The 26,084-nt window shown below is 56.7% G+C and overlaps 1 protein-coding gene across 3 annotated transcripts in view; it reads right to left on the minus strand.

Moving 5' to 3' along the window:
* The window catches only part of NSD2 (nuclear receptor binding SET domain protein 2), a 64,578-nt gene that overhangs the window by 20,305 nt on the left and 18,189 nt on the right, over nucleotides 1–26,084 (minus strand). The window contains exons 2-11 of one of the 3 annotated variants that reach the window (XR_005647681.1): nucleotides 25,410–26,040; nucleotides 23,520–23,685; nucleotides 15,595–15,761; nucleotides 14,739–15,182; nucleotides 8,340–8,484; nucleotides 7,614–7,691; nucleotides 5,889–6,007; nucleotides 3,839–3,920; nucleotides 2,634–2,758; nucleotides 58–208 (exon numbers count right to left, since the gene is read on the minus strand). Coding sequence is in view for 2 of the 3 variants with exons in the window: in XM_039838296.1 (XP_039694230.1) it covers nucleotides 2,634–2,758; nucleotides 3,839–3,920; nucleotides 5,889–6,007; nucleotides 7,614–7,691; nucleotides 8,340–8,484; nucleotides 14,739–15,182; nucleotides 15,595–15,761; nucleotides 23,520–23,685; nucleotides 25,410–26,003 (1,920 nt within the window). In the remaining variant the exon portion in view is untranslated. The remainder of the gene's footprint in view (nucleotides 1–57; nucleotides 209–2,633; nucleotides 2,759–3,838; nucleotides 3,921–5,888; nucleotides 6,008–7,613; nucleotides 7,692–8,339; nucleotides 8,485–14,738; nucleotides 15,183–15,594; nucleotides 15,762–23,519; nucleotides 23,686–25,409; nucleotides 26,041–26,084) is intronic. The other 2 variants (XM_039838296.1, XM_039838297.1) reach the window with 2 other exon arrangements.

A 26,084-nucleotide genomic window follows, 5' to 3' on the forward strand; every position in this document is an offset into this window, starting at 1 on the left:
GTTATCTGTTTTCTTCATTGTGTGTTTATTAATACGAATAAAAACAGATTATCACACCTCCTCCACAGAAGGCTGTGGTGGGGACGCCACCAGCGTGTACGATGATGCGCCACCTGCAGCTGACGTCCCGGAATAGCACACCATTTTAAGTGCAGGACAGGGCAGCTGGGTTCAAGTCCAACTTGACTGGTGTGGGCTCCCACAAAAGCTGTTACCAGTGAAGGCGAAAAAAATAAGAGTTTGCTCTACTAAGGGAATAAGAAACGAAGTTACAGAACACTTAAATCACAACAATCCCTTCGCGGGCCTTCGGCATGCAGTGTGTGCTTCGCTTCGGTCTACTCGCTCCCAAGTTTTACTGTCACATACACCTCTGAGAAAGATTTAAACCAGAACGTGACCTAAAATGTCTGGAAATACCAACCCTACAAAAATTCCTGATTTTGATCAAGGGTGAGGGAAAGGAAGAACGGTGAGCACGCGGAGGGCATGTAAACCAAAGAAAAGGCAGGTCTGAGCCCCAAAGCGTGAGCCCCACGGCCGGCTCCCTCGCTGGGCAGCGGACCCAGGGGTCTGCGGGCTGTCCTTCGTGACGCCCCGCTTTGCCGCGCGGGCACGGCACCCGGTGTGCTGATCGTCACTCGGCAGCATCCACAGCCACAGACGAGCCTCCGTCTGCCTACAGCGGTTCTGAGGAGCGGTATCGCTCCGTAAAAACTGGCTCTTAGTGCAAGTGTCACACAAGCCACACGGAAGCGGCCTGCTGGAAGAGGCCTCGTGGTTTGAAATTGTCATGCGAGGAATAGAATGCACGCCACGAGAGGTGTGTGTCACCTTCAAAACGCAGGAAGGAAAGCGCAGGATTTCTATGTGTCTGACGTGTAACAAACGTATTCAATGACCTCTCTAGCCCTTCTGGAGTGCTGAAAAATCAACCATCATGTCTAATGACTGTACGGTGCTGCAAGCCTGCCGAGCTCAGAGCGAGAGTCTGAGCCCCCGAGATGGACCTCGCCCGGCTGCGACTGACCTCAGACGTCAGCCTGCCCAGCGCCGGCTGCCGCGCAGCTCGCCATCAGCCCTGGGAGTCCTGCTCTAAACCCAGGCCTTCCACACACAGAACTCGGATGAGCACAACAGGCGGGCTCTCAGCTGTCTCAGCGTCTCAGCGGGTTCTGACTGCACTGACAACAGTATAAGGGAAAAGCCCGCTGGAGAAGTGGGCCGAACACGACGATGAAAGAAACACTCACTGCAAGTGTTTTAAACAAGAAAGCCAGCTTAAGCAAAAGGGCCTGCGGAACTGAAGGCTTTTATTTTCAGCATTCTTAAGAATCGCAGGCCATCTGTCCATATAATTTTTAGGTTACTAATCTGAACTTAGACAAGAAAAAGAGGAGAACTATTTTGCACAGAGCGCGCCTTTTCATGCGTCAGTGAGCTGCTAGAGGCTCCGTGAAGAATCCTTACTGGGTTTCCTGGCTGTGCCCAAATGTAAGACCCACTCGGTCACGCACACACGGCAAACCAAGGACACTGAGCCGTGCCTGCGCAAGCGGCCCAGCGGCTGAGCTGGCCAGCCTGGGCCTGCACGGCACCCGTGGGCTCTGGCGCCAGGAGGCTCCCCAGAGCTGGAAGGCCGGCCCCTCGCCTCACAGCAGGAAGCGACCCGGGCTGAGCAGGCAGAACGCCCGGTCCCCACCAGGGGCCCCGGCAGAGATGGGGACAGAGCACCTCCTCCTGACCCAGTGGGGTGCGGGGGCCCATCTCGTGCCTGCTCACGACATCCTGAAATTGGGGCTCCTGTCTACGAGGAAAAGAGAGCCAGGGGGGCAAAATAACAAGAAATTAAAACTTGAGAACAAGCTCCTGGGATAGTCACTAAAAGCAGAAATCCAAAACTCCCCTGGGACAGAAAGCGAAATATCTGTGCTGAAGCTATTTTTTGTTGTGCTCCTCGTCATGGCAACAACTTTAGGTTGGATGATGAAGTCTGGATGTCACGAGACGATGGCAGCTGTCACTCTGCTCTTACATCTTCTGAAGTCCAGAAGAGGGGGCCATGTAGCCATGGTAGCTCTGACTCACTGCAACACTTAAGCACCTAGGAACATGCCAGGGTTTGAAGGGCCAAGGACAGCTGTGGGCCCCACGCCGTGAGCGTGTGAGGACAACCCTCCGTGAGCCTCAACCCAGAAGCCACGAGAATCGAGGTGCGTGCGGGCCGCCCCTCACCCGCCCAGGGTGAGGGCACAGGGGCCAGAGTCGGCCCACGGACAGGTGTCCTATCAGGATAAAGCAGACCTGCTCTCACGTGAAAAGTCAGTGTGAGGCCCACAAAGAACACAACACCTGAGACAGACTCCAGAACTGCACGTGCTGACCAGCGGACACGCCCACATACGTGTGTGCCCGCACCGTGTGTGTGGGTTGATACCTAAAGTGCTTGGACAGGCTAAAGAGTGACTTTTTTCCATTGTGAGACTTTTACACAGTTTTCAGAGACCCTAAAACTCACCTACGTCTGTGGCGAGCGCCAACCTTACGCTGATTAAGTCTGACCTCGACTCACTGCACGCGGCATAACGGCCTTTGCGGGGGTGCCGTGGCTGTCGCTACTAGTGCTATTTTACCTCGTTCTCAGTTATGGACGCGGAGGGAGACGAGCTCTTGCTAAAGGCCAGAGCCGAGGACGCCACCGCCGGAGCCCGGCCCCGCTTCTTCAGGGGTTTGCACGCGTCGGACAGGTGCTTCGTCGCTGCAAGATAACCGCGTTTATAAAGTTTGATCTGAAACCCTCCCTCTCTCGACTGCTCTAGAATGGCCCTCTAACAAGTGGGGTTCTGGAGACGACTGCTCTGGGCTCTTGTCACTCTACAGGGCTTAACTGCTTATTGTGGGGAATCTGAATGTAAACAAAGGCAGACACCTGTCCAAAGAACCCCAGCGTCCCCTTGCCTGCCCCCAAAACCATCGCCCTGGGGCCACCATGGCTCCATCCTCACCTAGGCCCACAGCCCTGCCAGGTTCTCTGGAGCAAACCCCAGACAGAGCATTTCACCCCCAAAAAGCTTAGTGCAGTCTAAAACACAGTCTTACACGTAACCGCTGTGCCGCTCACACGTAGAGGTAGTGATCCCTCCCTATCAAACATCCGCCCGGTGTTCAGGTCGCTCTCCAACTGTCTCTTTTTAACAGTCTGCTTAACTGATTTTTAAAAACCAGTACAGCACCTCACACACACACACACACACACACACACACACACACACACACACACAAACGGAAAAGGCGTCTTCCATCGTCATTCCTCTTCCTCCTGACTTTTGTTTTCCTTCCTCATTCAGAGTTGGAGATCGTAAGCTTTCTTGAATAAACTACCAGATCCATCAAAAAGGTGACTGAGGAGAGGGTAAGAGGTAGCCTGATTCTACTTTTGACTGTGTCACGGTTATTTCACACTCGTCTCAACACGTGAAACAAATGCAAAGTCAGCACTTTTCCTTCTGGCTCGTTTGCGGGGAGACAGTCACACACTAGGAGGGGTGGGGTGCAGAGCAGTGACTGGCGCCCTCGAGTGAGAAACCCGACTTTTCTGGTTTAAAGTGCTTCTCTAATGTCATTTCACACTGAAAACAATAAGGCCAAGTAGAGATCGGGAAAGGTGACTTCAGTAAATTCAGGTGAAGCATGAAAACCAAGTTTTCCAACTACACGAGAGCCTCCTCCCACCTCACTGAGCTCTGAAGGACGCTGGCCCACCCCCTCCCCACCCCCCCGAGGACAGGGCCGAGGACAGGGCCGGCCAGAGCGGCCCTTGGGGCGCTGCCCGCATTACCTGCCTGGCTCTTCGGCGAGGAGGCTGCCTCTGTGGCCCGGCAGCAGCCCGTCCGGGCCGTTCTGTCAGTGAGCGTCTCTCTCTGCGTTTAAAGGAAAGAAAACAGAAGGGAGGGAGGGCAGGAGGGGGGAATCCAGCGTGAACTAGCAGGTTGCTGAAGAGTCTGGCCACGCAAACGCCCTCCCCGGAAGTGAGCGGCCGCACGCAGGGCCGCCTCTGGCCCCCGTGGCTGGGAGCCCCAGCTCTGACACCCGCTGCGGGAAGGGCTGGCTGCCTGCCAACCCGGCCTGGCCCCGAACGCAAAGTAAAGTGTGGGCCGTGGCCCTTCTACCCCAGGTGGCCTGGGCCTCCTACGGTGGAGCCTGCCAGGTCAGTGCCAACGTCACTACGAACTCGTGACAGAGTATTTCCGACTTCGAAACATGCTCCGGATGAACCTCACGAGGTCACCACAGTAAGCACATTTCACAACTAAGAAAAATGGCCGAAAAAGAAGGGATCGTGGACATTTGTCTGGTGTTCAGAAAGGGAATAACGCAATTGCGAACGGCCTCTCGACAGCCTCGTGACCCGCCGGGCAGGCCACAGAGCAGCGGACAGGACTCGGGCGGGGGGACAGGTCACAGAGCTGTTGGACAAGGCGACAGGCACCTAGCTCCCGGACGGCAGCTGGCACGCCACACTGCGTGGCACCTTCAGGGACGAGGCACGCCGCGCTGCACGGAGGCTGTGACAGCCAGGCCAGAGCAGACACCATCAGCCGCTGCCCGGAGCTGTTTCTAGTTAAGAAGACATTCCTACCGAGGTACTTAACGTGAATTCAGGGTTTCACAGCTCAGGGCCATTTTTTAGATAAGTCATCTATACAAACACCTAAAAGCAACCAGTGTCAGCATGCAAGGCAGCAAAGGGCCACCTAACAGTGGTGCCACAGGGAAACCAAGCATGTGCCTCCAGTGCCAACGGTGATGCAGGCGAAATGGCACTGGCTCACCACTGCATACCTGATCACTAACATCACCTGACGGGTACCCCAAAAGAACCGATCTGCTGGCTTGGAACATGGGGCGGAGCCTGCCAGCTGCCCTGGACTGCGAAAGTGGCTGGGAAAAAGGAAGACAAATGTGGTGGCCACCATTTGCACACTGGACATGTGAGATGTAGTTTCCATTTTTCAAAACGGAGCATAACAAAAGAAGCAACTTCTTAATTTACAGCAGTAAGAGACACAAGGGCCAGAACCGCCTGCCACCCAGTGCGGCCCTCCATCGGCACCACGGCCAGCTAAAGGAGAGCTCAGACACAGGGCAGGGCCCACTGAAGCCCCAGTCTGCACAGAGCTCACTGGATGTGGGAGGGGTTCAGACCAGCGCCGCAGCGCACGGGACACACCTGGAGAGCTGGCACGCCCCCGGTGCAGGCGGCGTAACCCGTTTCCTCGGCCACACGGACCTTGTCAGCGCCCCTCCCGTCCGGGCGCCAGGCACACTCTGCCCCATGACGCACGCTGGGCCACGCTGGGACTCAAGGTCCCGTGAGGCGGGGCCTCCGTATCTACACTGCCATCCACATGGCCACTTGGCATCCCTGTTACACAGCAGTGCGAGCTGCTGAATGACTGCCCGGGTCCACGAGACCCACTCCTGATGCCTTCAGCGGACTCCTAAACTTCCTACTGAAGTATGTACCTCACGTACCTGTGACGGATTCTGATATTTTCACATCATCTCATTACTTACGCCCTACAGGAGTCGTTCTCACTGTACAAGTTTGTGGGACCTAAACATCAAGTGCCACTCAAAGTGTCTGGATATTCTTCTTTGACAGTGAAGTATCAGGTTTATGTTAAAGTCCCCAACAGGTGACAACTTGCTCTCTTCAGCAGCCTTCTCAAAGGTGCCACGAGAGAAGTGAGCCCTGCTACGCCCAGCCCCACAAGCCCCCCGGGAGAAGTGAGTGGCCAGCCTCCCGCACGCACCCACCCACCCACTCACTTCCCACTGGGAATCACAGCGTGCAGGCTCCAGCCAGGCAGATGGGGCGCAGTTACCTTCCAAAGGCCGTGCTTATCCGTCCTGAGCCTTTTCCGGGGCGTGTCCCCAACGTCGGCGTCTTCTGCGGGGTCCTGCATCCTCTTAGTGTGGGTTCTCTTTTTCCCATTTAAGTTACCTTGGAACGGGGATGGGAAAACTTACATGAGAACGCTGCACGAGCAGCCCCAAAGCACTGCATGTCCACCAGGCCTTCTGCGAGCAAACCCCCACGGGGCCCACGCCCCAACCACAGGCCGTGTCACAGACGAGCTCTGCATTTCTAAACTACAAGGGGCCGTTCCCTGAGACATCCGACACTGGGAAACGCTCATCTAATCTGAGGTTGTCAGGCTGGGATCTGCTACATTTTAATATATCATACCATTAAATTTAAATAGAAACCACTATTGTAAAAAAAATCCTTTGGTAACATTCAAAGCCTAGTAAAATTTAAGTTGAACTTTAAAAAAAAATACAACTTGCTACTTTTTATACATTTCCTTAGGGAAGCATCCTAAGTAGCAGCACTACACTTGTATCTGCAAGATAAGAGTCCACTCCACGGTCCTTAACTGTATCAGGTGTTCCCAGCAACGTCCCATTTCCGAGACCTAACGTGTGCAACGGTGCTGACACATGACGAGACCCAGGCCGGGAGTACAAATGCCAGCAGGACGACTAGCTGGGACGTGCCAGTGTTTATTTTAAATACAATCCCAGCGTCCCACTTGCGTGACTGCTCTAGAGGCCCAGGGTTTGTTCCCAGGCTATCACCACACACTCTGTGGGAGGGCGCTGTCCCCCTCGGACCCAGTGGGGCCCGGCATCACTGGGACAGGCCAAGCACAGAGCACCGGCCCTCACCAGCTGCCAGCCTCAGCATGCCGAGCGGCCTCCCCAAACTCCGCCCGTGGCCACAGTAGGGCGGGCTGGCTGCGGGGAACCCCGGAGGGAGACAGAGCTGCAGAAGGCGGTGGGGTCTGCCCAGCCGCTGCCCAAGCGAGACCAGCACAGGGCACAGCAAGTCCGAAGGGTCAGGACCTCCTCGGTCAGACCTGCCACTGATCAGGTGTTCACTAAGCTACAGACAGACACCTGCCATAGCCACGGTCACCGGTGCCTCCTCGTCCCTTTACGTAGGTCCCTCCACCCCGTCCCAGAATGAAGCAGCTGGCATTCATTACAAAAATAAGCATTATGGCGTCCGTCTGCAGTCAGCTGACTCCAACGGATACAATCTGTCATCTTGGCTGTCAACACTGTGGTCCCTGAAAGGGCTAACCGGCCTCCAGGACAGAGCACAGGCCCGGCGCACAGACAGGGCGGACACTGGCCTTCCCCTGCCTACTCGGTGACAGACGAAACGTGACACGATCATGTTCGCACTCACTCCACACGGGTGAGCTGAATCTGGCTGCAGGAAAACCCGACTCACTATTAAACAAGCCACCCACTGAAGGAGGACACTATTCCAGAGCTGTCGAACTGAGGGAGGCTCGGGCCAGACTCTGCACAGATGCCCGCCATCCTCCCTACACCAAATCACAGCATTTGCAACGAACATGGAACAAAACAAGCAAAGCTCAGTACTAATGTCGTTAGCTGATGGGGATGGAAAGCTAGAAAGCCCTATAAACGCGGGACGAAACCATCTGTGAACAAAACAGCGGCTGTGCAGGCGGGCGCGGTCACACCACAGCGCCGGCCGAGAAGCAAGAGATCGCACACGCAGGCGCAATTACTTCTGGGTCTCGGTGTCCTCCGCGGGGGGTCCTGAAACACTTTGCGTCTGGCCTCTCCAAAACTCTTCAGTGACGAACCTCGAGAGAGACAGAATGTTTTGTATTTTAAATTGACGCCCAACTATGCCACTTATTTTTACATGGAAAATGCCCATTTTCCATAGCACGTGTGTCCAAGCACACAGACAACAAATCCGGCCACCGTGGCACGCCTTTCCCAAAGCGAGCAGCCGTCCCGCCTCCGGCACGGCCCGAGGCACAGAACCACTTTTTCTGTTTTAAGCTGTAGGCCTAACAACAACCATGGGACACTCCACTTAAGGTCGGTCCAGTCACCATCCTTGTCCCACGAGCCCCCTGGCAGAGGCCAAGGGGGCGGGCTCCCTGGGGACGCAGGCCTGCCACCTGGCCCTGTCTCATCACAGGATCCTGCCATCTGAGAGACGGTCTGTGCTCCCTGCCTCAGCAGCGCCTCACACCGCCCTGCGGGCCTCAGTGGCAGAGTGCCCGCTCCCCCTGGGCAGAAGAGCAGGGCCCGCAGGTCTGACAGCCCCGCCGGCCCTGTGGGCAGCTCCCAGGACTGGAAGTGAGGAGGTGGTGATGGCAGCTCCCTTTCCCGCCCGCACAGGCGCTCCGGGCAGAGCCGGCAGAGCGGCGGCTCCCTGCAGCGCGCCAAGAGCACGCGGCACCCCTGGGCAGAGGACGCGGGCACGGCTTTACGCTTACCGGAGTCTTCCTCAGCCTGCACGGAGGCCACGAGGGCAAACTTGGTGTGATAGCGTGCCTTCTGCTTCTCGCTGAGCACGTCCCACTGGGACCCAAGCAGCTCCTCGATCTCCCCATCCGAGGCGTCCGGGTGCTCAGTGACAACCTGGGGACACAGGGCAGGGTGCAGTGAGATGGCTGAGCAACGAAAGCCCGTCTGCGTTCGGTTCTGCACCAAGTCCCATGCGTGGCCCTTGGAACTGCGCACATGACACCTTGATTCCCGCAGCATGGAACCATGTCCCAGAAAAGCTTCAAAGAGAAACAGCGCTTAGGTGACATGACTTGTGGAAAGCTCGTGAACGAAAACGGTGCTCGTGCAAACAGACTGCATCGACGGAAACGCGGGAAATGACATGCTGAGAAAGGGCCTCTCCAGAATCACTGAACCGTCAGTGAGCCACAGCTCCCCGGGCATCGCTGAGAACTCACAGTAGGAAAGTCCCAGGAAACACTGCCTGGGAACACGGAGGAGTCCTGGCCTGGCTCTCGCTAGCCACGGCACCTGCCTTCCTCCTCCTGGGGACACGTATGGGATACAGGTGGGGTGCCAGGAGAGCGCCTGAGCCCTGCCCAGCCCAGGTCAGCGCCTCACGGCTGCCAGCACCAGCCCCATCAGCCCCTACAGATGCAGATGCGGCCCCACCTCCTGGTCTGCACAGGGTCCCCATTCTGACCGTGCCCCTCTGCCCTGGCTGCCCGCTGTGCTGATCTGGGGACTCTGACGACCTACACTGTCTGGGTCCTGCCCAAGCCTGGCCACCCCAGTGGCCTGGCATCCGTGTCACAAGGGTCCTATGGGGTTCTCACGTACACCCGGGTTTGAGAGCCATTGGGAGCAAGGACACAGAAGTCAGCAAACTATGGCCCACTGACCAGGCCTGGTCCCTCTGCTGTATGGCCTATGAACTAAGAATTGGTTTTACACTTTTAAATGGTTGGGGAAAAGCCAGAAGACCGTTTCAGAGTGCACAGAAGGTCCAGGCAGTTCAAGCACCAGCGGCCGTAGGCACAGCTCTGCTGGGACTGGGCCACGGGCGCCCACGCCTCCGGTGGCTGCTCTTGGGCTGCAGCAGCCAGCTGACAGCTGCGCCAGACCCACTGCCTGCCAGGCCCTTTCAAGGGGGCATGCCAGCTGGCCCCAGCGCTAGCCAGCAGCGTGGCGCCAGACCCTAGTTGCGAAAGTGGCTCCTCCAGGTGGTAGCTCTGTGAGCCTGTGATGTTGGGTGGCAACACCGCACGGGACAGTGGTAAGGGGTCACCAGGTGCCACTGGCCAGGTGCTGTTACCACAGAAGTCTAGCACCTGCCCAGCCACGCCCTCCTCGTGATGCATCACCAGAGTTTCCTATGGCATCCCACGTCCCCCGCAGCTCGCCACATCCTTCTCGGCCCTGCAGGACACTAGCACGCCACTGGCTCCCAGCCAGCCCTCCACGCTCACGTCACATGTCGCCTTCTGCACTGCGGCGTCCAGCTCCGACCTCCAGCACGCCGCCGGGTGTACTTGGTGCCCCTTCTGAGTCTTCACGTTTCTGAATGTCTCGGCTCCCAGCCCACGCTTCCTGGGCACTTCCAGCCCCACACACGTGCTTCCTCCTCTCGACGTGGGGCGCACTCCCCTCCCAGCCCACCAGGGTTCTGTCCTGCCTGCCGCCCACCTCGTGAGGGGTGAGCTCGCCACTCCGAGCAGCGAAAGTTTCTGGCAGAGCTTCAGGTCCACAGCGCTGGCCTCCTGGGACTCATGCCAGGAGCCCCTCCGGCATGGCAGTGGCCACGGACCTGTGGCCCAGCGTGTCACCCACCACAGACCACAGTGTCCTCAGCCACAGCAGTGACGGCTTCGTTAGACAGGGCTCCCAACCTCCCCGAGGCCACCCCCCGCACACACCCAAATCTGTGTCAAGCTGCCAGCTCCACTCCTGATCACCCGGTACCTGCCAGCCTCCCTCCCAACAGCCAGGGCTCCAGCACCTGCGCTCCTGGCTCCGTCCTGTCCCCTTACTGCTGACACACCAGCCCAAAAGGTCTCCCTCCTGCACCCAGAGGGACCACGGCCTGGACCACGGCCTGGCCCAGACCCAGGTGAGCTCCTGCCACTGGGCAAAGCCTCCCATGGTCCCTGTAAGCTGGTGCAATGCCTGCCCCCAACTTGTCACTCCGAGCAGCTCTGCACCGAAGCTACACGGTGGACAATGCCCAGCGGCAGTGATGCAGCAGCAGACACAGCAGTGACACAGCAGTGACATCAGAGGCTCTACCTCCTGATGTCCCTGGAGGCCACACACTCTCCCTGACACATGCTCTCCACCTGGCTGATTTCCAGGCATCTTTTTAAGTTGCAGCCACAATGCTGCTTTCGTTCGTTCATTCATTCGTTCATTCACTCACTCATTAAAGGAGCACTCTGTGCTACGGACAGGAAATAAGGCAGGACCGGCAGCCACCATCCTGCCACACGGTGCCCACCTCTGGGGGTCCCCACCTCTGAGCCCTCACCACATGCTGTGTGCCCCCAGACGCACCTGCACTGTCACCTCGAGGTAAAGACGCCATGGCCACTTGCTGAAGCCTGCATGGTGCTACACTACGAGCTGTGCACACGCACGCACACGTGTTGTCCACAGTGAGGGTGGGTCCCGTGTCCACGTCTCGCCCAGGCGGCCCACTGGCCAAGGAGCACGGCTTCGTGTCTCCGAGCTCCGGCGAGCCGGCTGCGCACTGGGTAACGCAGCACCCTCAAAGGCCATGGTGACAGCAGAACTGCACTTCGCGACCACAGCGGCAGCCTATCTGACGTACGCAAGCACTCGACGGTGGCGGCTTCCATATTTTTGATAAACTACTTCACATATATAAAAAACACGGAAGGCTGAAGACCCAGAAGCCACAGCCAAGTAAGACGTTCCCGTGATAGCCAAAGGCTGCGCACCTCACAGGGACTGCGCACCTCACAGGGACTGCGCTCACCTCCTGTCACGGATGTCAAGACGAGCACAAGCTGCCTGTCACCCTGGCCTCTGACCCCCAACGCCCATCCCCGCACCCCAACTCGGCAGTGCTAGCAGGGGTACCAAAGCACAGTGCAGGCCCAGTACGTGTGGCTTTCAGGTCTCGGGCGCCAGAGACATCCGCCCTGCCCTCTCCGGTCACCTGCTCCAGGGGAAGCCAGCCTCCGGGTCTTAGGGACACTCCAGCAGCCCAGGGAGAGGGCCACATGGAGAGGGACCGACGCCTCCTTCGAGCAGGTGACTGCAGCTCCTTGGAGAAGACAGTCCAGCCCAGCCGAGCCTTCGGGTGACACAGCTCCAGCGTCATCCCACCTGTGGCCTCCGGGGACCCTGAGGCACAACCGCCCAGCCGGGCTGCTCCCACACTCCTGCCCCGCAGAAGGTGCGAGGCAATCCATGCGTGCTGCCGGGTTCTGAGGTCACTCATGCACGACACAGACAACAAACAAACGCCCGCAAAAAGAACTGAGACAGAGCGTGGTTTCAACTCTGACAGTCTGCGAAAAATCAGGACGAGGCAAAGTGGGACACTCTTTACACTTGAAAACTAAAGCCAAAAACGTCTGATGATGAAACTGCCACCTACACTGCAGCCTTCGGCCAACTCTTCAGGAGACTTCCCTGGCTACTGCCAGGGCTACCCACTGTCCCCGCACCCACGCTCTCAGCAGTGGCCTCGGTCCCCACCGTGTAGTCTGCCATCAGCACACCCAGGGCCGTGAGGAAGCTGGGGGCTGCACGGCTCAACCGAGCCAAGCCCGAAGGACAAAGGCTGACAGGCAAACAGTGTCCACGATGAACTCAACCCGTTTCCAGAAGCGTGATCCTACTCCGCGTCTGCAAGGGCGCTGGAAGGTGGCCTCGAAACGAGTCGGCAAGTGGCAGCCAAAGGTCCTCAAGATTCACAGCCTTCTATCTAGTGGTCCTAGGAAAGGAGGGTCCATTCGGCTCTGTCCCTCATGGGGCGGCCACTGGTTAATCAACTACCTACCAGCGAAAACCACCCCTGGGTTTTGTAACGTGCCACCAGTCCCAAAAAAGAACAAATGACCTCGAAAGGCCCTGGGGCTCATGGAGCAGCGTCCTCCTCGAGCCCAGAAGCGCTGCCTCCAGGACACATGCCAGCCACAGCAGTGGTGAACTGGGCCGGTCCCAGATGCCCAGCACTGTCACCTTCCTGACGACGCACACTCACGCGCGCTGCGCCCACACGGCGGGCGTCTGCCTGAGGCAGAGCGCGGTTTCGTGTGCACCTTCGGTGTGACACCCGTGGCAAAGCCGTGAGCGCAGACGGCCTGTGGGCACAGCGTCCCCACGCTTGCCCTCTGGACAGACACCTTCTGTAAAACTGGTGGGCGTGTGGCACTTCACCCAGATGACAGGCCCTGCACCCCCGTCAGCCACCGGCCCCCCCACCGTGGCTGAGCTGCGCTGAGGGAACGGCCACACCCAGCACGCTGGGTTTCTCTACGTGGCATGGGGCAAGAGGGACACTGTGTCTGCGGTTGTCCCCAAAGCGCCGAATCCCTCTCAGAACCAGGTGCCGGAAGTGAGCCCACCAGCCTGCACGGGCTTCCCGCCGCCACTCAGCTTCTGACCCCAGGTGATGGCGCTGTGGCTGGCACCCTGGTGATAGCGACACACAGCGCCCGCGGCTGAGGTGGCTGATGGACTCACCGGCCGCCTGGCTCACCCATGAATTGCCCTGTCCACAGCCTTTCCCTTCCGACGGTCTGGGCTCAAGAGCTGTCCCCTCCCTGTGCTCAGTCTCCCCAGCACATACATTGCTATTCGGGGGCAGTTCCCTCACGGGATGGGGTCAGCTGGGCTTAAGAAACTCTCTCCCAACATGACGAGGGCATCCCGCCGCCCGCGGCGCTTAGTTCTGAAACCCGTGTGGCCCCAGCGCCCGCCTTGGGCAGCGCCCGCCCCGCGGCCTGCAGCCCTTCCCCACCTGTCTCCACCTGCTCGACAGAGTCCGCTTCTAGGCTCCATTCTGGGCAGTGTCACTGCCCTGAGTGTCACTGGCAACAGCATGTTTTCAATGGCAGAACTCCCTCCGGCCAAGCGTCCCTTCAAATGCACCTCCATTAGCTTCCACTCAAAACATGCAGCCGAATCCCCGCTAGAAGTTCTACTGGGATCGTGCTGACTTATCCCTTAGTACAAAGAGACTGACAATCCACCTTCAGGACCCCAAAGCCTGTGTACGGGAGCAGAACGTCCCTGTTCAGTTAGGCGTGCTGAAACGGCAGAGCTATTTTTCTCCAGTTACACGTGCTGTCGTGTTCGTTCCTCAGTGCCCTGTTCCGGTGCGTATCCTTCTTACCTGCACGTCTCAGGTTCTGCTCTTGGATGCTGACCTCACATCCGGCAGCCCTGGGGGGCTCGCACCGATTGTGAAGACTGCGGAGCCTCTCACGTTTCTACACAGACCTCTGCAAACGACGTCAGCTTTATCCGTCCTGCTACGATCGTGCCTTTTTTAATTTCCATCTTACTGTACTGGCTGGTAGTTTCACTACATTTAATGAAAATGGCCCTATCTTAACCACGATTTTAAAGGGAATGCTTCTAAGGCTTCTCTAAGAAGTATGATGTTTGCTGAGAGTTTCTGACAGACAGAGGACACTCCCTAACCAGGCTTGCTAACCAAGCATCAAGGGGCGATGAATTAGATCAAATGCCTTTTCTCCCTCTGCTGGGATGAGGCCCAGTCCACCATGGTGTATGTCACAGCAGACTGTCTCACATGGCAGCACATCCTTGTATTCCCTGGATAAGCCTGCCAGCCCACCCACTTCACAGCAAACCACCAAAAATGGGGCCTGGACCCCCTCAGCCCTGTACAACGGAATAAAGCCTCACGGTGTGCTAAATGATGGTAATGTCCAATTAAGACAGTGACCCTACCCTGTGATCACGGGTCTCTCCATGTCGTGGGAACAGTGCCCAGAGCCGGAGCCAGAGCTGTGGAGCAGTGGCGCTTCCAGCAAAGGGCGCCCAGCGCAGCCCTGCCCACCTGGAGCCAGCCCCCCACACCCGCACCCACATCCACACCAGCACTCCAGACCACCGCACTCCACAGTCGCACCTGCTCCCACACTCCATTACACTCAGCACTCCACAGTCGCATTCACCACACCCAGACCCGCATCTGCTCCCGCACCCACATCCACTCCCACATCTGTACCCGCACCCACATCCACTCCCGCATCTGTACCCGCTCCTGCATCCACCGGGGCATTTGGGTGCGGGTCGGACCGCAGGATCTAAACCTGCCCCAGGCGGCGGCAGACCGCCCCTCAGTCACCAAGGCCCCGGAATAAAGACGCCGTCGCAGTACCGACCTCATCCCTGTGCTTCTGGCAGAAGACCAGGAACTGGGACGCCGCGTCGCCCTTCCTGCTCCGCAGAGTGGAGGCCGCCGCCTTCTTCCTCCCAGGAGGGGACCCCAGTCCTCTCCTGGGGTCGGCCTCTGTCAGCTTCTGCGGCGGTGTGTTGTCGGCCGCAGGGGCGCAGCGAGACGGCCGGGCCCGGCGCCTCCGCTCCCCGGGGCGGCCGTCCGCCCGCACAGGCTCACGGCCCTCTGCGGCTTCCTCGGCGACTCCGGCGGGCCCCATGGCGACGCCCGCCTCCTTGGCCGCGTGGGGGTTCAGGCGGAGCTGGTCGCCCACGTAGAGGAAGGTGAACTTGGCCTTGCGCTCCTCCACCGGCATGCGCGCCGCCTCCGCGGCCTGCACGACGCCCGCCTCCCACTGTGCACGCAGCTTCCCGGAGACCGGCTTCAGCAGCTGCGGAGAGAGACGGGGGGCCGTGGGTCGTGCGCCCGCGGCGGGCACTAACCCGAGGCCGGACAGAGCTCAGCCGCTCTGACAGCTCTGTCTAGATGTCAATTGCAATCACATTTAGCTAATACAACGCATACATTACACAGAGGTTAGGGATGTGTATGGCTATAGAGGAAAATAAACATTGTATAACAAATTATCTCTGGGAGTCATCCAATGAGTAAAAAGAATAAATTTTGTCTCAAAAGAAACATTGTCATATTTTATAACAGCATACTTGGGGGCAAAGTAAACAATGACAGACATAAGAAGGCATTACACTTTTTCAAGCAACCGTAAGTTCAAAACAAGCTCAATAATTAAGAATAAAAATAAAACTTTTGGTCTAAAATTGTACTTAAGGAACATCTATCACCTTAATTTTCTCAGCTTTCGTGGGTGCCTGCTTGGCACTTTCCTGGCATAATTTTTCAAACTGTCCTTCTCCTTCAAAAGCTACAAGGCTCTTCTCAAATATCCAAGCTCTTTCTGGGGCATCACCAAAGAACTGTACGTGATACTGGCGTGCACTCTTTTTCTGACCTAGTTTTTAAAATAAAATGTTAGAACTTGAAAGTTAGAATTTGGGACGAAATTAGGCAAACGTATTAATAATTACTGATATGGAGTTGGGTGCTGCTTGAGTATGCCGACCTCAGAGTGAACCCCGCTGTTCCCGACCCACCGAGCTGCAGGCAGAGAGGGAAATGCATTCACGAGTGGCCCAGTGAGGTCCAAAACCCACAGGGAAAAGCAGTGACTAGGCACACTCCTGTACCCCCTCCCTTCCAAGATCCACTTAAAAAGATACCGATAAAGAACACAAAATATTGTTAAATTGTACACCCGAAACTTACTAGATTTTGTTAACCCATGTCGCCACAAAAAAAAAAATAAAATAAACAATGGCCGTGAGGCCGCCCATGAGCAATAAAAAAGAGAGAGAGGCCAAAAGGCCATTCAGCAGCGAGGGGCACAGACTGGTGTCAATGGCCCGGGTTCAAGTCCCAGCCTACCACCTACTGGCTGGACAGCCCTGGGCCAGCTACGTATTCGCAGTGCTCAGCCTGGGATAAGGGCACACGTGACCTCTGAGGGCCACCATGAAGCCACAGAGCGGCCCCTCAGATGTCCACTCCGCTGCCTTTGGCAGGAAGGAAACCTCGTTCTACGGTGCAGCCAAAGGGACGAGGTGGGGAAGACACGTGATACCCAAACCCGAGAGAGGGCGCCAGACCGGCTGAGCTGGGGGGGAGGCTGGGTCGGCGAGGTGGTTAAAAGGCCAGACCTCCATGCCAAGTGGCGGGGGGCGGTCAGTGTCCGGAGTGCCAGTCCGTCCCCACACACGGTGCGCTGGCCACAAGGACCCGAGGCCGCTTCCTGGAGACGGGCACACCCAGAGGGGTCCCCTCGGCACTCCCTCCTCTGGAGGGCCGCCCGCATCCGGGCCCTGCACAGCAGCCGCTCTCGGCGGGGCCGGGGGCTGCTCCCCAATGCACGCCCAGCACCAGGAGGCCTCAGCAGAAGGGCCCCAAGGACACAAGCAGGGCCAGGAAGAGGAAAACGCTACTTCACTATGAAAAAGAAAATTAAAGAGCTATTAGAAATTTTAAAACACAACTACGAAAATAGAATTCCGTAAGGAAGCTTGGAACGCAAGTTAAGAAATCTCCCAGAAAGAAGAAAAAATTAACATGAAAAACATCAAATGCCCTGAGAAGCCTACAGGACCAGGGCCAGTCCGGGGGCATGCCACCAAATCGACGGCTGGCCTTCCAGACAGAGAAACAGAAGTCATCAAAGCGTTAACACAAGAGTATGGCTCAGAACTATAGCCCTCGAAGTGCCACATCCAGCACCCGTCCCGGGGGACATGTTTGTGACAGTCGAGTTGGCTGGGGGAGGGGGAGAGGACAGCGTCCACGTTAAAGGGACCAGGAGCAGGACGACAAGGTACTTGAAGAGCAACTCTGGGTGCTAGAAGGAAATGGAACAATACCTCGAAACCCTGACAAGACTTACTTTCAGCACGAAATTCTATACCCAGCCAGATCATCAGGGAAGTGTAAGGACGAAGCAGCAGCCGTCTCCCCACCAGAGGGACTCAATTTACACCCCTACACACTTGCTCAGGACGCCAAAGACGTACTCCGGAAGAAAAGGGGAACTGACCAAGAAAGAGCATGGTGTGAGGCCACAGAAAACACCTGTCACTCAGGACAGTGTCTCCCAGGAAGCCTGGGATGACCGCTGCACCCAGGTCCAGAGCCAGCAGCGCGGATTGAGCAGGACAACGGGAGGCTGCGGGAGAGGGCTCCGGGGGTGCGCGGTGAGCCAGCCTTGCGCACCACGAGAACATCTGGGCAGCGAGGGAAGCTGAGCGGATGAGCTCCGAGGGGTGCGGAAAAGGGAAATGGGAGTCAGACATGGGTTTTCGTTTTTTTCCCCCAATAGGAGAAATTAACCATATAACAGGATGAGTTTTAAGAACAAAGAAATAAATACTTGGGGGAAAATTAGGGCTGTATGGACAGCAAAGTGTATGGTTTTAAAAGAAAGGAAATAATTAACTCCAAGAAAAACAAAAGGTCGAACAAAAAAATACAATTACAGAACACAGCTTGATTTTTCTGAGTGGTATTTACATAGTCAAAACGACATAAACACTTAGATTTAATAAGAACAGTGGGCTGAATACATGGGAAGGTGGGAGGGGAAGAAATAAGAAATGACTGAAGAGCTCAACGTTCATTTTCCAGAGCAGAAAGTCAACAGAAAATGTGTAAATGATAAGTAAAAAAGTAGTAGTTAAAACCGGAAGGACATGCTGAGAGAATGAGAAAGGGCTGCGTCCAGGGAGAGCAGGGGACTTTGTCGCCATCACACTCGGCGCATCTGGCTTGTTTGTGAGCGCGCGTGTCTCTGATTTTACAACAGCTGAGATTCAAAAATGTGTCGAGTGACTGTGGCTTCTTCCACTACACTTTAATGCTTTGAAATAACTTTTCTCGGTCATGAAAATGAAAGCATATGTCACCGCATTTGCATAACGAAGAAGATCTGCTACAGTACGTATGACGAAAAACCATGAACTCACATCATTTTTATAAACAGTGGCACAAACAAATGTTCCTATGTCAGGTGGAAAAAAGCAAGGAACACCACAGTCTGATCCCAAGTTTCTAAAATGAATGTAACATTTTTCAAGTTCTTTCCTGTCTAGGAATTTGGTAACAACGTAACCCAATTTTCTATTTCTACAGTAATTTCATTTTGGTCCACGTTGAGAGGTGAGTATCTCCATGTTTTATCTGACCACGTAACTGGCCGGCTGTCCCACCATTTGTGAGGAACCCATCCTTCCTGGGCTAATCTCGATGTTCACTAATCACAGTTGCTGGTATGAAAATACTTGTCCCCGACTCTCCCCAAAGCCCCCTCATGAGAACCTGGCCTCCAATGGCCCAGGTACCTCACGTGGCCCTCTGTTCCTTTCCTCCCCATCGTGGCCCATTCGACCGACGTAGTCCCTGGCCCTCTGGGCTACGTGAACCAGAGCCTTTCTCCAGAACGTGTGGGGCCTGGGAACCGACAGCAGCCGTTCACGTGTGCGGAACGGACCCCACATAGAGACAAGGCTGCCTGGGAGCTGAGAGAAGCCGCGGGGAAGGGGACCAGGCCCGGTGTCGACAGAGCAAGAAGGGAGCACAGGGACAAGTGACAAGGACAGGAAGCCAGAGTACTCGGGAAACGAGGACAGGCATGCTGTGCCTGGTACCCTGGTAGTTTTTTTTTTTCAGGAAAATGAGCGCCAAAACAGGGAAAGCAGAGACTGACGCAACCGCGAGTAGAGAAAAAGCTCATCGTCTGCCCAGCAGAGACGCTGACACACCTCTCGGCAGCTGACAGACGAAGGAAAAAATCAAGATTACACTAGCGATAACCCGCGCCACGACAGCCAAATGACCTGCAATAACTCTAGAAAACGCTGAATTTATAAATAAAGCAGTGAGGGTTACCTTCCATAAAACAGAAAAAGTCACGACAAAAATCTCCACAGCAGAAAGTTACTTGATTCCAGACTCGTTTCCTGCAGAGAAGATGAGGAGGGTCCAGGTGTGCCGGGAGCCGGCGAACCTCCCAGGTGAACGGAATCCAGTTGTCGTCAGAGTGTAACATTTGAAACACACATTTATCCTCTCTTTCCAACCTAAAGGCCTCGACGCTGCTCAGCCACCGAGACGCCCGGCAAGGAGCAGCAGACACGTTCTGATGATGTCACGGCGGCACCGTTAAGACGTTCGTTACCTCTGAGTTTCGAAGGAAACGGAAACTTTGGAAAGCACCCAGACTGCGCTGCAGCTTACGGTGCCTTCTCTTCTATACGTAATTACACTTCTGTTTTTAAAACGTAAGTGCGTCACTAAGATCCAGATTCAAGAACGTCCACCACCCCTAGCATGACAAAGGGACAGCAGTACACGGACACGAAGAGAAAACGGAAGGACACGGAGTGGGGACAGGGGACCTCCATGTCACAAGCCCCCAGGCCCAGCCAGCTCCACGCAGAAGCCGACCTCTCCTCACGTCCCTGCCCTTCCCCCACAAGGACACCTAAACCCCAAGGGGCGCTCTCGCTCACCACCACGCCCGCCGTCGGGCGCTGCACACCAGGTGCTGGGGAATCGTAAGCGGTCTCACGAGCCCCCCGTGGGGCCGGCTCCCAGCACCGCCTGGAGACCAGCCTCCCAGTGAAACCTGTCCCCACAGCCGGGACACAGCCCGTGCCCCCCAGATCTGGGCCTCCACACCCCGCCTCTGCCGAGGGCACCTAGGCCTCCTCCAAGAAATGGCTGATTCCAGGACAGCGGCAAAAAAAGTTCAAAACGAGCCTGGAGCATCTTGTTGGCTAAATGTAAGGCGATGCGCCAAGGCCGACAGAGAGAGACATGACGAACGGACGCGGCCAACAAGCAGTTCAGGGACCCCTGGCGTCTGAGCATTAGAGAGTGAAGGCTCAGACACCGGTTTTCGCGGGAGGGAGGGAGGGAGGGAGGGAGCTCGCACAGAGAGATGTCGCTAACTCAGCGCTGAAAGCGGGGTAGGGACGGGCAGGCGGCAGCGGTGCTGAGACCGTGGACGGGCTGCAGGGCACTGGCCCCAAGCACAGCCGCAGCCGGTTCACTGATGAGAGGGACCGTGCCTTCCCACTGGAGGGCTGTGGGATGGGACAGCGGACACCAGCAGCTCCCGATGCCTGAGGTGATTTGAGCAGCCTAGTGCCCTGCCGGCACCCCAATGTTCTTCTTAAGGTTTCTTTCACCCCTTTTCTTTTCAAAGGTCACTCAAATGTCCTTCCAGCTGGGGGGTCGACCTGGCTCGCTTCCTTCTGATCGCTTCTCAAATGCACATTACCCGTCCTCCGAAGTTTGATTTGCCAGTGATTACAAGGGCTCCTCTCTGCTACACCCCCAAACAGTTCCTAGAGAATCACTGTTAGACCTGCACCCCTACTTCCTGCAAAAAGGCCTTCAGCGAAGAGCTAAGTCTGGTCACAGACTTTCTCGAGCAGTCGAGACCAGGCTGGGGCGGGCAGAGCTTTTCTAGACCATGGGGACCTGAGCTGGTGACAGCCAGATGCAGGGCAGGCACCCGGCTCCACCACGGAGCGCGGATCGGGACTGTGACGATGGAAGGGGCTAGTGACACCTCCTAGAGCGTGGCTGGGGTGCCGGGCCCGTGAGGAAGCTGTCCTCGTTCTTAGATCCCTGCTGACATCCATAGGGGTGAAGTGCCATGATGTCTACAGCCCACACGCAGACAGGTGACAAAGGGGCGTTTACAAAGAGGGAAACAGAGCAGGTCATGCAAAACCTTTAAGGCTGCATGCCTGGTTGAGGGTGGGTAGGAATCCACTGCACTGTCCCACTCTGAACAGTGGGCCTGGGAGGGTTCTAAATAAAAAACAAGCAAACAATGACTATTTCACAAAAAACAAAAAACAAACAAAAAACTGCAGAATCCCAGTGTGGACAGAACCCAAGTGTGGCCATTTGGCCTTGCTGTGACACCTGGACAAACACCCGGTGATATAAAGGCACTAAACATGGGTACAAAGTCCCTGAAGGTAGATGGCCCAACATGAGGGTCCTGCAGGGGTGGTCGCCGGTGAATCAGGGATGGCCTCAGCAAAGGAGTCCGACGGGCAGGAGGCACACGCCGTGGACACCGGGCTGTGCAGTGGAAGGGGAGGTGGCAGGGGCGACTGCCAACCCCAAGCGCCCACTCTCCCTGTGCGAAGGCCCCCCCAAGCGGGCGAGCACCGTCTGTCTGTCACATGCAGGACACAGGTGTGAAGCAGAGGGTCCTTCATCCCCAGATCAAGCAGCTGAGCGGGACCCGCAAGGTCTCCGCCCGGAGACGTGCACCACAGAGGGAAAAGCCTGGCAGGGAGCCGGCCATAAGGCCGGGGTAGCCACCAGGGAAGGCCGCTGGGGGACGCGAGGCTTCCCAGAGAGACTGCTGTTGGCGACAGGGATGGCCCGACTCCAGAACCCAGATGGCCACCAGATTCCTTCAGCCCCAGGCCGGAGATGCCAGAGCTTTATACGAAAAAGGCAAATACTCACAGAGCCAGAAGGAATCGCTAAGGGGTTGCCTGGAGTGTGCTATGCAGGCAAACGGCCCGGGGGTCCCGAAGCTCACGCTGATGTCTGCTTTGGTGTGCTGCATGGGGACTGTGCCCAGTTCCAGAGCCAGGAAAGACCTGGTAGTACCTCCCCACCCTCCTGACCCGCCTGCGGCTGCAGAGGCGTGAAAGCCCACCCCCATGAGAGCCAACTGCCGGCCCCTGTCGCAGCCACTGTTTCTGCCCCAGTCCAGGTGCCTGGGGGCTGCGTGCTGGTCCCCCGGAAGGAAATCCTGCTTCCGGCAAGCCGAGGAAGCCAAAAACCCTCCAGAGCTGAAGCTGAAGCCAGGCCCGAGGTCCAAGGCCAGGAGGCCCCCACCACAAGTCCTGCGGAGCACGCATGCGCCCCCAAACAGGCCCGCCCACCCGGGGGCAGTGGCCTAGGTGAGACATAGTGAGGTGCTCTTCGCCCAGCAGGGTTTGTCTGCCAGGATGGAGCACTGAGCCCTGCGCCCAAGAGCCATCTGCTCCGCAGCTAGCCGGCAGGGCCTAAGCCTAGACGGCTACTTCGAGCTCCGACCTCCAGCCGAAGGCCAGAAAAGGGCCGACAAGGCTGGCTGGTTCGCAGCCCTGGGCCACAGTGCCCGCTGACCCAGCCCACGGCTTTTGTCACCCACACTTTCAAAGGGTGCACGGGTCACCTGGGAACTTGCTCAGCCCCACCTCTGTGTGACTCACACCTCGCCTTCCCCACACTAAATCCAAACTTCATTCTAGAAAAATCTCAAGCCGCCTGATCACTTTTTTTTCTCTAAAACGGGAGTTTTTGTTTTTTGGGATGCCCAACTATTTAGATTATACCCTGCTCTAATCTGTATCAATAACATTTACTCTTAGTACGTTCTTCAACTGTCCTATGTACCAGTTTGTCATCCCAAGTTTCATGACACCAAAGATGATCATTTCTAGTTCTCCTTCCCACAGGCCTAATAAAATTAACTGGGGTATTTTTAAAACTCAAAACTCAGTATATAATATACTATTTCTGGAAATTATGCTAAAATAAGCACCCTCTGTATCTAAATAACAATGAAATTATTCATCATAAAACCTGAAAAGCAATACAAGGCAAAGACCACTTCTCTTTTAATACTAATTCAATCTGATGAAGTATACCACCTGAATTGGATCTATAAAGACATGGCAGTGTATCATATCTGAATCGATCACTAACTTTAGGCAAAGTTGCAAAAATGAACCGCAGTAAACTCAATAACAAAAAACAACCCAATTCAAATATGGGTCCAGGACTCGAAGAGACATTTCTCTAGAGAAGATGTAACAAAGGGCCAAGGAGCCCATGGAAAGATGCTCAGCATACTAATCGTAAGGGAAGAAAATCGAAACCAGAGACAGTAGATGGTGACTGCCAGGGCCTGGGGGAGGGGCCAGGGAGCAATGTTCGATGAGGACAGGGTCACACTCACAAGAGGGGAGGCCCGGGGATGGGCTTAACGCCACTGAGCTGTGCATTTGAAGTGGTTACAGCGGTGGTTCTGTCATGTGCGTTTTAACAAAATTAAAAACGGGAGGAGAACCAGAGGAGGGCTATCTGAGGGAGACACTGAAGGGGAGGCTGGGGGCAGAGGGGGAGCCCAGCCCAAACACGGCACCTTTGAGCTTGGTGTAGCTGTGGAGCAGGGGGTCAGCAGAAACCATGCATGGCCACCAAGGGTAACCGGACACTTTGGACCACACTAGATCGCCGACATTGTATCTCAACAGCTGGTCTTGGTCTCGGCCGGTACTTGGACAGGAGGGCTCTTTCTTAGCTGGAATCTGAAAAGGAACAACACGAGACATGCACCAACACCCAGGTCCGGCCTCCCACACGCAGGGGACTGAGGGTTATTCAGGCCAGAGGACCCAAACACACACCCCCTAAAGAGGAGCGCCCCCTCGCTGTTTCCCGATGGCGGCCCTTGCCCTCGGCTAATGGGTGGGCCGGTGTCTGCACACAGCAGGCGCTCAGCGTCACAAAGGTCTCTATCTCCATCTGTTTCCTTGCCTGGTGGGTAGTCTTTAAATGTGCTTGATTCACCTGGTCAAGAATCCTCAGGGAAGCCCAAATCTGCACCCTGGCACTCGGCCCCTCCACCCAGGTCTGACCGTTCCCTGAAGCACACGCGCCGTCCCGCGTGAAAGGGCCCAGTGTGGCAAGGACGTGGGGCCTGGTGGCAGGCCTCAGCCCACAATTGCATCTGAGTCCTGGGCACCCTGAGCCTCAGTCTCCCCACCCTGGAACGCAGGTGGGTGAGGAGGCTGAGACCTGAATGGAGCCACCCCCACCACTCTGGTTCTGTTCCGCGGGGACATGCAGCCAACACCCCAAACCCAAGTGGGCACTCGGAGCCACCCTTCCAAGGCTGCGCGCTGGAGCACGGGGCGCTTCCACGAAGACCAGTCACTGACGCCACGTGGTGAGCCCACAGGGACGCGTACTGTCTCCACTCTGAAGACAGAGTCAAAAACCAGGTGACTTACTCAAGCTTTAACAGAACCAAGTGACAGGGCTGGCATCACGCGCACGGGCACCTCAGAGGCCCTGTGGCAGCCCAGGCTCCCAAAGGTGTCTTTCAAGGAATCGCCACTGTAAGTGCATTAGCGAGGGCTAACCAGCATCCGAGCACTCAAAAACAACTTTTAAACACTCAAAGTTCATTATTTTGACAATTTCAAAGAAATCTGGACCATTTCCCCTCCTATCTGTGGAAATTGCAAATAAAATGCCTCAATTAAAATTTTAAACTAAACATTCCAACCTCGCACTGGACTCAGCTTCCCGCTCCGGGCTCCAGCAAGGGGCCTGGAGCTTGCGCTGTGGCCCAGTGAGCACCGACTGCTCCCGGAGCCCAGCCCCAGGTGGACAGGGCGCCGGGCTGCTCTGTGTGGCTGTCGCTCACGTAGGTGGTGGGCCCTCCGAAGTGTCACTTTAAGAGATGAGGACACGAAGCACCGCATTCTCATGCTAGCTTAGACGGCCTCTGACGAGGGAACGCTTGTGCACAGTGCTCTGAGCTGGGACTGAGGATATGAGGTTGGAAGACACAGCTCTGACCTCAGGAGTGCACTGCTTGCTGGCCCGCTGGTGGAGGGACAGGGGCGCGGACAGCCAGCCACGTGGGAGGAGTGACCAGAGCACCCTGTCAGCACGGCCGCCGCCCAGGCCCACCCAAGTGCCCCTGTCCCACTGGCCAGAGCAGGCTGAACAGGGCGTCTGGAGCGGAGACCCGCAGACGCAGCCCAGGTGCGAGGGCTGGAAGTGGCCAGACCTGGGCTTGGAAACTGCGTGGCCTCTTCGTGGCCACGTCACACTCAGACACCTCGTTACCTCTTTAGGCCTTGCAAGACATGCCCAGGAACGATGTCACGGTCCCCTGGGGCCAGGCCCATGCCCCCACTGGGGTGCCCCAGCACCCTCCCCCCCGCCCCCAAGCACGGGGCAGCGTCCTGACACGGCTCTCTCGCTCGGGGAGCAGGGGCTGTGCTGTCCCCACAAATACCTTTCTATCCGGGGGACCCGAGACCGTGGACAGCAGCGCGGCCTCGACCAGACCCGGCTCCAGCAAGGACTCGTACTTCATGCCCCGCTTCCTGCTCCGCCGTGCCGCGGCCTCCGGCTTCGGCCCGCTGTCTTCCGACGGGGGCGCAGCTACAGCTCCATCGCCACAGATGGAAGATTCGAAGAGGGGCTTCCCATTCATGTATGTTTTGGTGATTTTGAGCTTGATTTCCGGAGAGCCATTCTTGGTGGGGGCGGTGCTGGGCGGCGTCCCGACGCCCTTCGCTTCCTGGGGCCCAAAGCACAGTTTGGCATCGGGAGCCCCGGGCTCTCCGTTGAACACGCGGGAGGTGAGATCCTTCAGCCTCTCGGCCGGCAGGAAGGGCAGCGCGTCGTGGCCGTTGAACTTGGGCACGACGCTGTCCTGCAGGCTGCTGGCGAGCTGGGCCTTGCCCAGGAACACGGAGCACTCACGGCTCGCTTCGCAGCCCGGCGTCTTCCCGTTCGCGCCGAGGATTTCCGGTGCCTGCTTCATCGTTACGCTGTTCACAGCTTTCTGAACAGAAAAAGGACCTTTTTGGATGCTAAATTCCATTCAGTCCAGATGCTTCCGTTCTCAGAACACTACAGTCCTAGAAAAACGAAAAGAAAAAGAAACGTTATACTTACGACCGAA

This window comes from Pteropus medius, unplaced genomic scaffold (assembly GCF_902729225.1).
Source record: "Pteropus medius unplaced genomic scaffold, Ma_sr-lr_union100, whole genome shotgun sequence".
NCBI lineage: Eukaryota > Metazoa > Chordata > Mammalia > Chiroptera > Pteropodidae > Pteropus > Pteropus medius.